Source organism: Oncorhynchus gorbuscha, linkage group LG06 (genome assembly GCF_021184085.1).
Source record: "Oncorhynchus gorbuscha isolate QuinsamMale2020 ecotype Even-year linkage group LG06, OgorEven_v1.0, whole genome shotgun sequence".
NCBI classification, from domain to species: Eukaryota; Metazoa; Chordata; class Actinopteri; order Salmoniformes; family Salmonidae; genus Oncorhynchus; species Oncorhynchus gorbuscha.
The window spans coordinates 99608042-99626348 of record NC_060178.1 but is presented as its reverse complement, the minus strand read 5'-3'; the positions used below and the strand labels follow the sequence as shown (position 1 = coordinate 99626348).

The following is an 18307-nucleotide window of genomic DNA, read 5'->3' as shown; positions in this document are numbered from 1 at the left end:
TTCCGGTTCCGGTTGGAGCGAGTGGTCGCATCTGCACGTCGCTCCAACGGGTAGTATAACTTTTTCATTATATTTCATTATATCACAACGGTTTGATTTGTCTTATCTTAGCAATTTCTTCTCAGCTAGCTACATAGCCGTCTTTGTATCAAAAGATAATTGCGTAATTATCGTATTTCGCCGTCCTAACGTAGTCTTCACTAGTCTTCACTAGCCAGCTAGCTAACGTCCACTGATTAGCTGCACTGGAGAAACTGTTACACTCAACTGAACGACTTGATTAGTTTAGTGTCAGCTAGCTACATAGCTGTCTTTGCTGTCTTCGTATCATCGTATCATCGTATCCAAGATAATTGTGTTGTTTAGGTTTAGAGTGTGTAGTCTTAGAGTGATTATCTTAATTTACCGAGGTTAGCTAGCCAGCTATTTGTCGTCCTTAACGTAGGTGACTCTGCTAGCTAGCCAACAGCTAGCCAACGCTAGCCAACGTCTTCTGTATAGAACTCAACTACCCGGTCGCATTCACAGGTTGTATCACATTTTCACTTCATTTTCATTACAGTACAACGGTTTGATTTGTTTGATCGTAGCTAGCTACTTAGCTAGCTACATAGCCGTCTTTGTATCAAAGATAATTGTGTAGTCTAGAGCGATTTTCTAGGTTCGCTAGCCATCTATTGTCGTTCTTTTAACGCAACGTAACGTAAACAACACTGCTAGCTAGCCTGCTAGCCCCCGAATAGCAACACTGCAGAAACTATTACACTCAACGGAACGACTTGATTAGTGTAGTGTCAACAACGCACCCACTGCCAGCTGGCCTACTTCAGCAGTACTGTATCATTTTAATCATTTTAGTCAATAAGATTCTTGCTACGTAGCTTAACTTTCTGAACATTCGAGACGTGTAGTCCACTTGTCATTCCAATCTCCTTTGCATTAGCGTAGCCTCTTCTGTAGCCTGTCAACTATGTGTTGGTTTATCCCTGTTCTCTCCTCTCTGCACAGACCATACAAACGCTCCTCACCGCGTGGCCGCGGCCACCCTACTCTGGTGGTCCCAGCGCGCACGACCCACGTGGAGTTCCAGGTCTCCGGTAGCCTCTGGAACTGCCAATCTGCGGTCAACAAGGCAGAGTTCATCTCAGCCCATGCCTCCCTCCAGTCCCTCGACTTCTTGGCCCTGACGGAAACATGGATCACCACAGACAACACTGCTACTCCTACTGCTCTCTCTTCGTCCGCCCACGTGTTCTCGCACACCCCGAGAGCGTCTGGTCAGCGGGGTGGTGGCACCGGGATCCTCATCTCTCCCAAGTGGTCATTCTCTCTTTCTCCCCTTACCCATCTGTCTATCGCCTCCTTTGAATTCCATGCTGTCACAGTCACTAGCCCTTTCAAGCTTAACATCCTTATCATTTATCGCCCTCCAGGTTCCCTCGGAGAGTTCATCAATGAGCTTGATGCCTTGATAAGCTCCTTTCCTGAGGACGGCTCACCTCTCACAGTTCTGGGCGACTTTAACCTCCCCACGTCTACCTTTGACTCTTTCCTCTCTGCCTCCTTCTTTCCACTCCTCTCCTCTTTTGACCTCACCCTCTCACCTTCCCCCCTACTCACAAGGCAGGCAATACGCTCGACCTCATCTTTACTAGATGCTGTTCTTCCACTAACCTCATTGCAACTCCCCTCCAAGTCTCCGACCACTGCCTTGTATCCTTTTCCCTCTCGCTCTCATCCAACACCTCCCACACTGCCCCTACTCGGACGGTATCGCGCCGTCCCAACCTTCGCTCTCTCTCCCCCGCTACTCTCTCCTCTTCCATCCTATCATCTCTTCCCTCCGCTCAAACCTTCTCCCACCTATCTCCTGATTCTGCCTCCTCAACCCTCCTCTCCTCCCTCTCTGCATCCCTTGACTCTCTATGTCCCCTATCCTCCAGGCCGGCTCGGTCCTCCCCTCCCGCTCCGTGGCTCGATGACTCATTGCGAGCTCACAGAACAGGGCTCCGGGCAGCCGAGCGGAAATGGAGGAAAACTCGCCTCCCTGCGGACCTGGCATCCTTTCACTCCCTCCTCTCTACATTTTCCTCCTCTGTCTCTGCTGCTAAAGCCACTTTCTACCACGCTAAATTCCAAGCTTCTGCCTCTAACCCTAGGAAGCTCTTTGCCACCTTCTCCTCCCTCCTGAATCCTCCGCCCCCCCCTCCTCCCTCTCTGCAGATGACTTCGTCAACCATTTTGAAAAGAAGGTCGACGACATCCGATCCTCGTTTGCTAAGTCAAACGACACCGCTGGTTCTGCTCACACTGCCCTACCCTATGCTCTGACCTCTTTCTCCCCTCTCTCTCCAGATGAAATCTCGCGTCTTGTGACGGCCGGCCGCCCAACAACCTGCCCGCTTGACCCTATCCCCTCCTCTCTTCTCCAGACCATTTCCGGAGACCTTCTCCCTTACCTCACCTCGCTCATCAACTCATCCCTGACCGTTGGCTACGTCCCTTCCGTCTTCAAGAGAGCGAGAGTTGCACCCCTTCTGAAAAAACCTACACTCGATCCCTCCGATGTCAACAATTACAGACCAGTATCCCTTCTTTCTTTTCTCTCCAAAACTCTTGAACGTGCCGTCCTTGGCCAGCTCTCCCGCTATCTCTCTCTGAATGACCTTCTTGATCCAAATCAGTCAGGTTTCAAGACTAGTCATTCAACTGAGACTGCTCTCCTCTGTATCACGGAGGCGCTCCGCACTGCTAAAGCTAACTCTCTCTCCTCTGCTCTCATCCTTCTAGATCTATCGGCTGCCTTCGATACTGTGAACCATCAGATCCTCCTCTCCACCCTCTCCGAGTTGGGCATCTCCGGCGCGGCCCACGCTTGGATTGCGTCCTACCTGACAGGTCGCTCCTACCAGGTGGCGTGGCGAGAATCTGTCTCCTCACCACGCGCTCTCACCACTGGTGTCCCCCAGGGCTCTGTTCTTGGCCCTCTCCTATTCTCGCTATACACCAAGTCACTTGGCTCTGTCATAACCTCACATGGTCTCTCTTATCATTGCTATGCAGACGACACACAATTAATCTTCTCCTTTCCCCCTTCTGATGACCAGGTGGCGAATCGCATCTCTGCATGTCTGGCAGACATATCAGTGTGGATGACGGATCACCACCTCAAGCTGAACCTCGGCAAGACGGAGCTGCTCTTCCTCCCGGGAAGGACTGCCCGTTCCATGATCTCGCCATCACGGTTGACAACTCCACTGTGTCCTCCTCCCAGAGCGCCAAGAACCTTGGTGTGATCCTGGACAACACCCTGTCGTTCTCAACTAACATCAAGGCGGTGGCCCGTTCCTGTAGGTTCATGCTCTACAACATCCGCAGAGTACGACCCTGCCTCACACAGGAAGCGGCGCAGGTCCTAATCCAGGCACTTGTCATCTCCCGTCTGGATTACTGCAACTCGCTGTTGGCTGGGCTCCCTGCCTGTGCCATTAAACCCCTTCAACTCATCCAGAACGCCGCAGCCCGTCTGGTGTTCAACCTTCCCAAGTTCTCTCACGTCACCCCGCTCCTCCGTTCTCTCCACTGGCTTCCAGTTGAAGCTCGCATCCGCTACAAGACCATGGTGCTTGCCTACGGAGCTGTGAGGGGAACGGCACCTCAGTACCTCCAGGCTCTGATCAGGCCCTACACCCAAACAAGGGCACTGCGTTCATCCACCTCTGGCCTGCTCGCCTCCCTACCACTGAGGAAGTACAGCTCCCGCTCAGCCCAGTCAAAACTGTTCGCTGCCCTGGCCCCCAATGGTGGAACAAACTCCCTCACGACGCCAGGACAGCGGAGTCAATCACCACCTTCCGGAGACACCTGAAACCCCACCTCTTTAAGGAATACCTAGGATAGGTTAAGTAATCCCTCTCACCCCACCCCCCCTAAGTTTTAGATGCACTATTGTTAAGTGACTGTCCCACTGGATGTCATAAGGTGAATGCACCAATTTGTAAGTCGCTCTGGATAAGAGCGTCTGCTAAATGACTTAAATGTAAATGTATGTGGGGGACCGGGAGTTGCTAGCGGTGGTTAGAGCTCTGAAGGTGTGGAGACACTGGCTTGAGGGGGCTAAGCACCCTTTTCTCATCTGGACCGACCACCAGAATCTGGAGTATATTCGGGCAGCTAGGAGACTTAACCCACGTCAGGCAAGGTGGGCCATATTCTTCACCCGGTTCCGGTTTACTTTGTCTTATAGACCGGGCTCCCAGAACGTGAAGGCAGACGCACTGTCCCGCCTTTATGACACCGAGGATGGGTCCACCGAACCTACTCCCATCCTTCCCGCCTCAAAGCTGGTAGCCCCAGTGGTATGGGAGGTGGACTCGGACATCGAGCGGGCGTTACGGGCTGAACCCGCGCCTCCTCAGTGTCCAGCGGGGCGAAGGTACGTGCCGCTTGGTGTTCGGGACAAACTGATTCTGTGGGCTCACGTCCTACCCTCCTCGGGTCACCCTGGGGTGACGAGGACAGTGGGGAGCCTTCAGGGGAGGTATTGGTGGCCTACGTTGGTTAAGGACGTTAAGGGTTATGTCTCCTCTTGCTCAGTGTGCGCTCAGAGTAAGGCTCCTAGGCACCTTCCTAGAGGGAAGCTACAACCCCTCCCCGTTCCACAGCGGCCATGGTCACATCTGTCCATAGATTTCCTGACCGATCTCCCGCCGTCTCAGGGGAACACCGCGGTTCTAGTGATTGTGGATCGGTTTTCTAAGTCCTGCCGTCTCCTCCCGTTGCCCGGTATCCCTACAGCCCTGCAGACTGCGGAGGCATTATTTACCCATGTCTTTCGGCACTACGGGGTGCCGGAGGACATCGTTTCTGATCGGGGCCCCCAATTCACGTCTCGGGTATGGAGAGCGTTCATGGAACGCTTGGGGGTCTCTGTCAGCCTGACCTCCGGTTATCACCCCGAGAGTAATGGGCAGGTGGAGAGAATGAACCAGGAGGTGGGTAGGTTTCTGCGGTCGTATTGCCAGGATCGGCCAGGGGAGTGGGCACGATACATTCCCTGGGCTGAAATGGCTCAGAACTCACTACGCCACTCCTCTACTAACGTGTCCCCTTTTCAGTGTGTGTTGGGGTACCAGCCGGTCCTGGCACCATGGCATCCGAGCCAGACCGAGGCTCCTGCGGTGGAGGAATGGGTACAGCGCTCCAAGGAGACCGGGAGGGCCGTCCAGGAATCTCTACGACAAGCGAGTGGACGGCAGAAGAGGAGTGCTGACCGCCACCGCAGTGAGGCCCCGTGTTTGTACCGGGGGACAGGGTCTGGCTCTCGACCCGAAACCTACCTCTCCGCTTGCCCTGCCGGAAGCTGGGTCCGCAGTGTGTAGGGCCCTTTAAAGTCCTGAGGAGAATAAACGAGGTGTGTTATCGATTACAACTCCCTTCCTATTATCGTATTAACCCCTCGTTTCATGTGTCTCTCCTCAGGCCGGTGGTAGCTGGTCCCCTGCAGGACAGTGAGGTACCGGAGGTCCCTCCCCCCCCTCTGGACATCGAGGGGACCCCGGCGTACACGATCCGGGCCATTCTGGACTCAAGACGCCGGGTGAGGGGCCTGCAGTACCTCGTGGACTGGGAGGGGTACGGTCCGGAGGAGAGGTGCTGGGTACCGGTGGGGGACATCTTGGATCCATCCATGTTGAGGGATTTCCATCGCCTCCATCCGGATCGCCCTGCACCTCATCCTCCGGGGCGACCTCGAGGCCGGTGTCGGCGCGCTGCAGGAGCCGCGCGTCAGAGGGGGGGGTACTGTCACGAGTCCGATCGAGGGTGTTTCCCCTTCCCGGGCGGGTGGCGCTCGGCGGTCGTCATCACCGGCCTATTAGCTGCCACTGATTGTTTTTCCTCCCCCTCCTTGTATGTTTAGTGGTAGCACCTGTTCATGTTTAATTAGTTTGTCTTTATTAGACAGCCGGCCCGCCTGGTTGTTGTGCGGGATTATTTCATTGTAAACCATCGGCTCTGTTGTAGAGGTACGTGCTTAGTGCCTAGTCGTGATTTTTTCTATTGTACTTTTTCCCCTGTGTTTGGGAACGTTACTTTTGTGAGCACCCTGTGGTGCGTTGGTGCTAGTAAAGACGCACAGCATTGAACTCTGTCTCCTGCATTTGACTCCACACCCACGACACCCGGAGCATTACACCCAAAAATGACTTAAGTAGTATTTTTGTTCACTTTACCACACTGCATAAGGGAAATCATAATTCATGATTGATTGTTAATCAACAACAACACATTATACATTGTTGGACTTTTTATGTTGAGGCCTGCCGAGATTAGATAGAAAACATAAACGTAAGTGTTTTAAAGTTGGAAGTTTGTGACTGGAATCACAATGAGGAGCATCAGATGCCTTGCATGTTTAAAACAAATATATATATATATATATTTACAGTTGAAGTCAGAAGTTTACATACACCTTAGCCAAATACATTTAAACTCAGTTTTTCACAATTCCGGACCTTTAATCCTAGTAAAAAGTCCCTGTCTTAGGTCAGTTAGGATCACCACTTTATTTTAAGAATGTGAAATGTCAGAATAATAGTAAAGATAATTATTTTTTTCAGCTTTTCTTTCTTTCATCACATTCCCAGTGGGTCAGAAGTTTACATATACTCAATTAGTATTTGGTAGCATTGCCTTTAAATTGTTTAACTTGGGTCAAACGTGTTGGGTAGCCTTCCACAAGCTTCCCACAATAAGTTGGGTGAATTTTGGCCCATTCCTCCTGGCAGAGCTGGTGTAATTGAGTCAGGTTTGGAGAGGCCTCCTTGCTCGCACACGCTTTTTCAGTTCTGCCCACACATTTTCTATAGGGTTGAGGTCAGGGCTTTGTGATGGCAAAATGGCTTAAGGACAACAGTCAATGTATTGGAGTGGCCACAACTTTGGAAGTATGCTTGGGGTCACTGTCCATTTGGAAGACCCATTTGCAACCAAGCTTTAACTTCCTGACTGGTGTCTTGAGATGTTACTTCAATATATCCACATAATTTTCCACCTCATGATGCCATCTATTTTGTGAAGTGCACCAGTCCCTCCTGCAGCAAAGCACCCCCACAACATGATGCTGCCACCCCCGTGCTTCACGGTTGGGATGGTGTTCTTCGGCTTACAAGCCTCCCCCTTTTTCCTCCAAACATAACGATAATCATTATCGCCAAACAATTCTATGTTTGTTTCATCAGACCAGAGGACATTTCTCCAAAAAGTACAATCTTTGTCCCCATGTGCAATTGCAAACTGTAGTCCGGCTTTTTTATGGTGGTTTTAGAGCAGTAGCTTCTTCCTTGCTGATCGACCATTGAGGTTATGCCAATATAGGACTCCTTTTACTGTGGATATAGATACTTTTGTACCTGTTTCCTCCAGCATCTTCACATGGTCGTTTGCTGTTGTTCTGGGATTGATTTGCACTTTTCGCAGCAAAGTACGTTCATCTCTAGGAGACACAATGCATCTCATTCCAGAGCGGTATGAGGGCTGCGTGGTCCCATGGTGTTTATACTTGCATACTATTGTTTGTACAGATGAACGTGGTACCTTCAGGCATTTGGAAATTGGTCCCAAGGATGAACCAGAATTGTGGAGGTCTACAATTTATTTTCTGAGGTCTTGGCTGATTTCTTTTGATTTTCTCATGATGTCAAGCAAAGAGGCACTGAGTTTGAAGGTAGGCCTTGAAATACATCCACAGGTACACCTCTAATTGACTCAAATTATGTCAATTAGCCTATCAGAAGCTTCTAAAGCCATGACATAATTTCTGGAATTTTCCAAGCTGTTTAAAGGCACAGTCAACTTAGTGCATGTAAAATTCTGACCCAATGGAATTGTGAAACAGTGAATTATAAGTGAAATAATCTGTCTGTAAACAATTGATGGAAAAAAAGATGTCCTAACCGACTTGCCAAAACTATAGTTTGTTCACAAGAAATGTGTGGAGTGGTTGGTAAACATACACCTAACTGTATGTAAACTTCCGACTTCAACTGTATGTATATACTTCAACTGTATGTATATAATTTTAACTAACTCTGCTTTCATCTGTGGTACAACCATTTTCAGTGTTTTCCATTAAGTTCTAATTTGATTCATTTTGACTGAAATAATGAACTATTATTTAAACTTCAGCAAACAAAACCAAATTTGCAAAATATGGACGAGGTTATACATATTTGGCGCGTGTAGACTATTGAAATACTCACCTGAGCGTGCGCCTCGCAGTCTCAACAGTATTCTAGACCTGAAACCAGAAGTGTCACTGTGAGAACGAACTCTGCAAATCGGAGAGAACGTCTTCAAATCGGGGAAACTGTCTTCATTGGCCATCTGATCCATAGAACACCGAGTGATATATACAGTATTGTCGGGTGTGCTGAAAATGACAGGGTACAGCGACAGCTTTTAAGAAGATCAGTAACCCCTCCCCTCGACTTGTTGTTCCGCTCGAGAAGATTGCTGTAAAATTCACTCAATTCACTTTCAATGTACTTGTACAAAAATACAGTATTTGGGTTAATAGTGTGTCATAAAGTTGGGAATTAAGAAGATATGAAAGAGGAAATATGATCTGTCTAAAAAAAAGTATATATATGTGTATATAGCAACACCTCTCCTTCACTTGCTGTTCTGTTATTGTTGATACAGTGATGAGAGTGGGCCTGTGTATTCAAATAACAACTTTACAGAGAATATCCTGCCTGTCACCGTGTAGGCTTTAAATTAATGTTCAGAGTCATAATATCTAGATTAGTGATAAAGACAAAATAACATTATCTACCCTAAACTATTAACATAATCCACCATAACCCAATTTTATATTACAATAATTTTATCAATAAGGGATTTAGGCCTGCCATTTTAATTGTGGTATAATTTGCCACAAGCGAAGTTACCAAAACAATTCATTTGGTGGCAGTATTGTTTCAGCAAAAAGAGTCTGATTTTTGACAGTTATTATTATAACAATTTTGTGTGACACTTATTGGGGCCCTTCTGGGGCTATTTTACAAATTCTTTAAGTAATGCATAACATGTAGTGGTTGACATAAGCTGACATTGGCAGTTATTATATCAATCAATAAAATGCATGATATAAACATTTTTAGGGCCCTGACAACAGTGTTTTTTGATGTAAGAACAATAGATATTCTGAGGGTGTAGCCAAACTATAATGTTGACCTTTTCCTATAAAGGTTTGCTGCAATGAACCAAGAACGTGTGGCATTTTTCAATAACACTCCTTCCACAGATATACACAAACATGCTGTATTCTTCTTACACATGTTGTGACTCTAACCCTAGATATAGAAAACCTGGCTTTGACACCATTTTCTGATGTTTAAATTGAAATAGTGCTGGAATAGCAGTGCTCCTGTTGTCTTTGAGTTGACTTGTGGTAACTCTGTAGTTCTAAATCAGTAGTTGTTTAGTATACTGTCGAAAACATGAACTTGTTTGACCATGCAGCAGGTGATAGCTGTTTTTAGTCCACAAAGCAAATATTGCATGCACCTGACAGATGTTGCTCTCCGGTTTTGGGATTAAACAAACGTATGCTTAGTTGTATTTATTTCGCCACCGTGTGACTGTTGTCCTTTTGTTGTATGACCTTATTGTATATCACGTGGAGTATAAACAAATGGGTCAACAGCATCAATGTAACAGTATAATTTTAAACCGTCCCCTCGCCCATACCCGGGCGCGAACCAGGGACCTTCTGCACACAACGACAACAGTCACCCTCGAAGCATCGTTATACCCATCGCTCCACAAAAGCCGTGGCCCTTGCAGAGCAAGGGGAATTACTACTTCAAGGTCTCAGAGCAAGTGACGTAACCGATTGAAACACTATTTAGCGCACACCGCTAACTAAGCTAGCCGTTTCACATCCGTTACACAAGCAACGCAATTATCACAAAATACACTATACAGTGCATTCGAGAAAGTATTCAGAAGTATTCAGACCCCATGACTTTTCCCACTGTGTTACGTTAATCTTATTCTAAAATGACCCCATAATGACAAGCAAAAAATGTTTTTTAGAAATGTTTGCAAACGTATGAATAAAATTAGAAAAGAGAAAGTGGAAACCCGAGCACTGCTCTTGATAGTATCACTAGTCTTTAATAAGCTTTACTTATCGGCCTCACGGCCTTCATCAGAACTTTTGTGAGTTTTTTAAATTAGCACCCTTATGTAGACCTAGCCCCACGCACATCCGTTCCACGCAACGAAAGGGTTTGGAGTCGAGGGAAAACAAATAAATGCTACCAAATATAACAATATGCATTTAATCAATATTCGAATAAAGTGTGTACATAAAATGTATTAAACACGTCTGTAAAACCACAATGAGGACATCGACCTACCAAGAAAGTTTTCATTAATCATTGGGTACAGGGCAAGAAAAACATCTGAGTAATCTGAAATAGGGGCATAATTCATGTTAAAATGTACAACATAACACACGTAGGCATTTCATCATTAAGACCTTTAGGAAATAACGTCTGAAGGGTGAAAACACAGTTGGTAGAGCATGGCGCTTGTAACGCCAGGGTAGTGTGTTCGATCCCCGGGACCACCCATACGTAGAATGTATGCACACATGACTGTAAGTCGCCTTGGATAAAAGCGTCTGCTAAATGGCATATATTATTATTATTATATTATTACTCAGAGTATTATTCATATCACCTCCCATGTCTGATATCTTAACTTTCTCTATGCCACAAAATCTAAAGGTAGAAAGGTCATGTTTTAGGTCATTAAAATGTACTGCGACTGGATAATCCCTGTCATTTCTCCTAATTGAACTTTATGTTCACAGTTTGAGAGAGCGAGAGGTTTTACCTACATACCTACATAGCACAGCCCACAAGGACATTTAATAATGTCAATAACATGGGTGGTGGAGCACCAAATAATGTCATTTATTTGTGAACCGTTTTCCTGTATGTGGGTGGCAGAAATACTTCATCAGATTGTTGCACTGTGCGCAACCTCAGCATTCATAGCTACCATTCGGAAGAGAGCGCAAATATGTCTGGCTGATTTTCTTTTGAGGCTGGCAGTTCGCATGGACCAATTTATCGCATAAATTGCGACCTCTCCTATATACAATAAGTGGTGGATTCATAAATTCAGCTGGAAAAGCTGGGTCCGTTGATAAAACACGCCACTGTTTATTGACAGCATCTTCCATTTTTCGTGAGTTGAAAGTGGTTGTGAACATTACAGATTGTTCTTTAGCTTTAGTGTGCCTTTTTTATTTGATTTATTTAACCTTTATTTAACTAGGCAAGTCAGTTAAGAACAATAAAGGCCTATTATTATTATTATTACCAAAAGGCAAAAGGTCTCCTGCGGGAACAGGGGCCTGGGATTAAAAAGAAAGAATAAATACAATATAAATATAGGACAAAACACACATCACAACAAGAAAGACAAGACAACATTTTTATTTTATTTTTTTATTTTTTTTATTTCACCTTTATTTAACCAGGTAGGCTAGTTGAGAACAGGTTCTCATTTGCAACTGCGACCTGGCCAAGATAAAGCATAGCAGTGTGAACAGACAACACAGAGTTACACATGGAGTAAACAATTAACAAGTCAATAACACAGAGAAAAAAAGGGGAGTCTATATACAATGTGTGCAAAAGGCATGAGGAGGTAGGCGAATAATTACAATATTGCAGATTAACACTGGAGTGATAAATGATCATGTACAGGTAGAGACATTGGTGTGCAAAAGAGCAGAAAAGTAAATAAATAAAAACTGTGGGGATGAGGTAGGTGAAAATGGGTGTGCTATTTACCAATAGATTATGTACAGCTACAGCGATCGGTTAGCTGCTCAGCTAGCTGATGTTTGAAGTTGGTGAGGGAGATAAAAGTCTCCAACTTCAGCGATTTTTGCAATTCGTTCCAGTCACAGGCAGCAGAGTACTGGAACGAAAGGCAGCCGAATGAGGTGTTGGCTTTAGGGATGATCAATGAGATACACCTGCTGGAGCGCGTGCTACGGATGGGTGTTGCCATCGTGACCAGTGAGCTGAGATAAGGCGGAGCTTTGCCTAGCATGGCCTTGTAGATGACCTGAAGCCAGTGGGTCTGGCGACGAATATGTAGCGAAGGCCAGCCGACTAGAGCATACAAGTCGCAGTAAAGAGAGACCTAAGACAACACAGCATGGTAGCAAGACAACATAACAACAACATGGTAGCAGCACAAAAAAATGGTACCAACACTATTGGGCACAGACAACAACACAATGGGCAAGAAGGTAGAGACAACAATACATCAGACAAAGCAGCTACAACTGTCAGTAAGAGTGTCCATGATTGTGTCTTTGAATGAAGAGATTGAGATGAAACTGTCCAGTCTGAGTGTTTGCTACCGCTCGTTCCAGTCACTAGCTGCAGCGAACTGAAAAGAGGAGCGACTCAGGGATGTGTGTGCTTTGGGGACCTTTAACAGAATGTAACTAGCAGAACGGGTGTTGTATGTGGAGGATGAGGGCTGCAGTAGATATCTCAGAGAGGTGAGAGTGAGGCCTAAGAGGGTTTTATAAATAAGCATCAACCTGTGGGTCTTGCGACAGGTATACAGAGATTACCAATTTACAGGTAAATAGAGTGCAGTTATGTGTCCTATAAGGAGCATTGGTGGCAAATTTGATGGCCGAATGGTAAAGAACATCTAGCCGCTCAGTTGCACCCTTACCTGCCTATCTATAAATGATGTTTCCCTAATCTAGCATTGGTAGGACGGTCTTCTGAATCAGGGTTAGTTTGGCAGCTGGGGTGAAAGAGGAGAGATTACGATTAAGGACACCAAGTCTAGATTTAACCTTAGCCTGCAGCTTTGATATGTGCTGAGAGAAGGACAGTGCACTGTCTAGCCATACTCCCAAGTATGTAGTAGATGTAGTAATAACACCTGTGTGGAGAGGGGCATTCTTCATACCAAACCACATAACCTTTGTTTTGGAGATGTTCAGAACAAGGTTAACGGTAGAGAAAGCCTGTTGGACACTAAGAAAGATTTGTTGTAGAGCATTTAACACAAAATCAGGGGAGGGGACAGCTGAGTATAAGATTGTATCATCTGTACATAAATGTTGTTGTCAGTAACAACTACATCAACATTAAGGGACATGGGCAGTCGTGAGGAGGAGGATTTATTCTCCAGGTCTTTAACCACTTTCCAGAACTTCTTGGGGTTAGACCCACAGAGAAAGAACTGCTCCTTAAAGTAACTAACTTTGGCCTTCCGGATAGCCTGAGTGCACTTATTTCTCAATTGCCTGAACAATAGCCAGTCAGCCTGAGTATGCGTGTGCCGAGCCTTTAGCCAAATGCAGTTCTTGAGGTGGAGTAACTCTGCAAGATTACTGTCCAACCAGGGGCTGAACCTGTTTTTAGTTCTAATTTTCTTTATGTGTTTGTTAACAATATCACTGAAAATATCAAAAAAGAAGGTCCAAGCGTCTTCGATAGAGGGGATCAAGCTGATTCTATACCATTTTACAGAGGCCAGTTCATGAAGGAAGGCTTGCTCATTCAAGTTTTTTTAGCAAGCGTCTATGGCAAATCAGGACAGGTCATTTCACTGAGCAGCCATTACGAACACAGGCTGTAAAACAGTGATCACTAAGGTCATAACAGAAACACCAGACTCATACCTATCAGGGTTATAGGTGAGGATAACATCAAGGAGAGTAGCATTTTCTGGGTATTTGGAGTCATACCTTGTGGGATTGGTAATAATCTGAGAAAGATTTAGGGAATCCCATCGCTTGGTCTTGGTCAGATGACTTGGTCAGATGGTTTAAGCATGTCCCAGTTTTGGTCACCTAACAGGACAAATTCAGACTTAGTGTAAGGGGCCAGGAGAGAGCTTAGGGTAGGTAGGGTACAGGCCGGTGCCCAGCAACAGTCAACAAAGAGCTATTTGAAAGTTTAATGATTAAAACCAGCAGATCAAATTGTTTGGGGACAGACTTGGTGGAGACAACCGAGCACTGAAGGTGATCCTTGGTAAAGATTTTCACTCCCACACCTTTGGAAGATCTGTCTTGCCAAAAAAGGTTATAACCAGAAAGGTTAACATCAGTATTCAAAACACTCTCCCTTAACCACATCTCAGTAATGACCAACACATCTGGATTGGAGCTGTTAACCCACACTTTCAATTGATCCATTTTAGTTAATAAGCTTCTAGTGTTAACGTACAGAAAACCCAGGCTTTTACGAGAGCAGAAATCAGTGAAGCAGATATCAGAACACAATTCAGAATTGGGGCAAGTAGATGGGCCACTGTGCACATGCACATTTCCAGATATCATCAACAGTAATACAGTAATACAATCAAGGCACAGCAGAGGACAGGGAGAGCTCAGCAGTGCTGATTTATGACATCTGAATGTGCATCAAGATCATATTGTCCAGCAATGTCATCAGGTAACATGAATACAAAGCCAGTGAGAGGTGGTTACAATGGGATGGGAGGCCAAAAGTCTGTGTAACCAATAGAGAGTCAGAGTCCCGAGTGTGGGAACAACCGAGTTCCACGGTTGGGTAAAGAAAGTTTGTAGTCAACAAAGTATGCGTGAGGCAAATAGCAAAAAGCACAATAAAAAAATATATATAATGACTTGGGGCTAGCCATTGTACGTTCAGAGTCACTCTCCCCAACAGTGCGTGAGTGCTGGAGGCGAGTGAAAGCTCGGGAGAGAAGGGTGAGTGTGGTGGAGGAACCTGTACCAGACAGGGGGAGACAATCCAGGGAGAGAGGGGTGAGTGTGCTGGGGGTACCTGTAGCAGACAGGGGGAGACAGGCCAGGGAGAGAGGGGTGAGTGTGGTGGGGATACCTGTACCAGACAGGGGGAGACAGGCCAGGGAGAGAGAGGTGAGTGTGGTGGGGGTACCTGTACCAGACAAGGGGAGATAGGCCAGGACAGACGGTGAACAGAGAGGGGTGAGTGTGGTGGAGGCGAGTGAAAGCTCAGGAGAGAGGGGTGTGTGTGGTGGGGGTAGCTGTACCAGACAGGAGGAGACAGGCCAGGGAGAGAGGGGTGAGTGTGGTGGGGGTACCTGTACCAGACAGGGGGAGACAGGCCAGGGAGAGAGGGGTGAGTGTGGTGGGGATACCTGTACCAGACAGGGGGAGACAGGCCAGGGAGAGAGAGGTGAGTGTGGTGGGGGTACCTGTACCAGACAAGGGGAGATAGGCCAGGACAGACGGTGAACAGAGAGGGGTGAGTGTGGTGGAGGCGAGTGAAAGCTCAGGAGAGAGGGGTGTGTGTGGTGGGGGTAGCTGTACCAGACAGGAGGAGACAGGCCAGGGAGAGAGGGGTGAGTGTGGTGGGGGTACCTGTACCAGACAGGGGGAGACAGGCCAGGGAGAGAGGGGTGAGTGTGGTGGAGGCGAGTGAAAGCTCAGGAGAGAGGGGTGACTGTGGTGGGGGTACCTGTACAAGACAGGGGGAGACAGGCCAGGACAGACGGTGAATGGAGAGGGGTGAGTGTGGTGGGGGTACCTGTACCAGACAAGGGGAGACAGGCCAGGGAGAGAGGGGTGAGTATGGTGGGGGTACCTGTACCAGACAGGGGGAGACAGGCCAGGACAGACGGTGAACAGAGAGGGGTGAGTGTGGTGGGGGTACCTGTATCAGACAGGGGGAGACAGGCCAGGGAGAGAGGGGTGAGTGTGGTGGGGGTACCTGTACCAGACAGGGGGAGACAGAGGATGCTTCAAAGACTACTGCCACTTGTTGGGCCCAAATAACTTTGCTGCACATTTACAGCAAAGTTATTCATATTCAGGTTTTGAGATAAGATAGCTCAGATGTGCGAGTGCCTTGTGAATTTTGCAAATGTATGAATAAAACCCCCCTGAAATATCACATTTACATACAGGGGCAAGAAAAAGTATGTGAACCCTTTGGAATTACCTGGATTTCTGTATAAATTGGTAATCAAATATAATCTGATCTTCATCTAAGTCACAACAATAGACAAGCATAGTGTGCTTAAACTAATAACACACCAATTATTGTATTTTTCTTGTCTATATTGAATACATAATTTATACATTCACAGTTTAGGTCGCTAATGAACCGCTAGGATAATGACTTGTCCAAAAGCTAATTGAAGTCAGGAGTCCAATCAATGAGACGAGATTGAAGATGTTGGTTAGAGCTGCCTTGCCCTATAAAAAACACTCACAAAATTTGAGTTTGTTATTCACAAGAAGAATTGCCTGATGTGAACCATGCCTCGAACAGAAGAGATCTCAGAAGACCTAAGATTAAGAATTGTTGACTTGTATAAAGCTGGAAAGGGTTACAAAAGTATCTCTAAAAGCCTTGATGTCCATCAGTCCACAGTAAGACAAATTGTCTATAAATGGAGAAAGTTCAGCACTGTTGCAACTCTCCCTAGGAGTGACCATCCTGCAAAGATGACTGCAAGAGCACAGTGCAGAATGCTCAGTGAGGTTAAGAAGAATCCTAGTGTCAGCTAAAGACTTACAGAAATCTCTGGAACATGCTAACATCTCTGTTGACGAGTCTACGATACGTAAAACACTAAACAAGAATGGTGTTCATGGGAGAACACCATGGAAGAAGCCACTGCTGTCCCAAAAAAATATTGCTGCACTTCTGAAGTTTGTAAAAGTGCACTTGGATGTTCCACAGCGCTACTGGCAAAATATTCTATGGAGAGATTAAACTATAGTTCAGTTGTTTGGAAGGAACATACAACTCTATGTCTAGAGGAAAAAAGGCACAGCACACCAACATCAACCTCATCCCAACTAGAAAGTATACTGGAGGGAGCATCGTGGTTTGGGGCTGCTTTGCTGCCTCAGGGCCTGGACAGCTTGCAATCATCGACGGAAAAATGAATTCCCAAGTTTATCAAGACATTTTGCAGGAGAATGTCAAATCAAATCAAATGTTATTTGTCACATGCGCCGAATACAACAGGTGTAGACCTTCCAGTAAAATGCTTACTTACAAGCCCTTAACCAACAATGCTTTAAGTGTTAAGTAAAAAGTAGACAGCCTAACATTATACTTATCTGTCTGCCAATTGATGCTCAACAGAAGTTGGGTGATGCAACGACAACGACCCAAAGCACAGAAGTAAATCAACAACAGAATGGCATGAACAGAAGAAAATACGCCTTCTGGAGTGGCCCTGTCAGAGTCCTGACCTCAACCCAATTGAGATGCTGTGGAATGACCTCAAGAGAGCTGTTCACACCAGACATCCCAAGAATATTGCAAAACTGAAACAATTTTGTAAAGAGGAATGGTCCAAAATTCTTTCTGACCGTTTGTGCAGGTCTGATCCGTAACTACAGCAGAAAAGATTTGGTTGAGGTTATTGCTGACAAAGGAGGGTCAACCAGTTATTAAATCCAATGGCTCACACACTTTTTCCACCATGCACTGTGAATGTTTATGCGGCGTGTTCAATGAAGACATGAAAACATATAATTGTTTGTGTTTTTCATTTATGCAGACTGTGTTTGTCTATTGTTGTGACCTGGATGAAGTTCAGATCAAATTTTATGACCAATTCATGCAGAAATTCAGGTATTTCCAAATGTTTTGCATACTTTTCCTTGCCACTAAGTAGTCAGACCCTTTACTCAGTACTTTGTTGAAGCACCTTTGGCAGCGAATACAGCCTTGAGTCTTCTTTGATATGACGCTACAAGCTTGGCACACCTGTATTTGGGGAGTTTCTCCCATTCTTTTCTGCAGATCCTCTCAAGCTCTGTCAGTTTGGATGGGGATGGTCTATTTTCAGGTCCCTCCAGAGATGTTAGATCGGGTTCAAGTCTGGGTCTGGCTGGGCCGCTCAAGGACATTGGGACTTGTCTCGAAGCCACTCCTGTGACGTCTTGGCTGTGTGCTTAGGGGCGTTGTCCTGTTGGAAGATAAACCTTCACCCTAATCTGAGGTCCTGAGCACTCTGGAGCAGGTTTTCATTGAGGATCTCGCTGTACTTTGCTCCGTTCATCTTTGCCTCGATTCTGACTAGTCTCCCAGTCTCTGCCGCTGAAAAACATCCCCACAGCATGATGCCGCCACCACCGTGCTTCACCGTAGGGATGGTGCCAGGTTTCCTCCAGTCAAAATGCTTGGCATTCAGGCCAAAGAGTTCAATCTTGGTTTCATCAGACCAGATAATCTTGTTTCAGAGAGTTCCTCTGTCCAGTGTCTGTATT

General features: G+C 46.2%; 1 protein-coding gene across 4 annotated transcripts in view; it reads right to left on the bottom strand.

Moving 5' to 3' along the window:
• The window catches only part of LOC124038617 (phosphatase and actin regulator 2-like), an 87137-nt gene extending 78690 nt beyond the window's left edge, over positions 1–8447 (bottom strand). For 3 of the 4 annotated variants that reach the window (XR_006839381.1, XM_046354682.1, XM_046354683.1), the window contains exon 1: positions 8262–8447. Coding sequence is in view for 3 of the 4 variants with exons in the window: in XM_046354682.1 (XP_046210638.1) it covers positions 8262–8394 (133 nt within the window). In the remaining variant the exon portion in view is untranslated. The remainder of the gene's footprint in view (positions 1–8261) is intronic. The other variant, XM_046354681.1, reaches the window with a different exon arrangement.
• Between the last annotated feature and the right edge of the window lie 9860 nt (positions 8448–18307).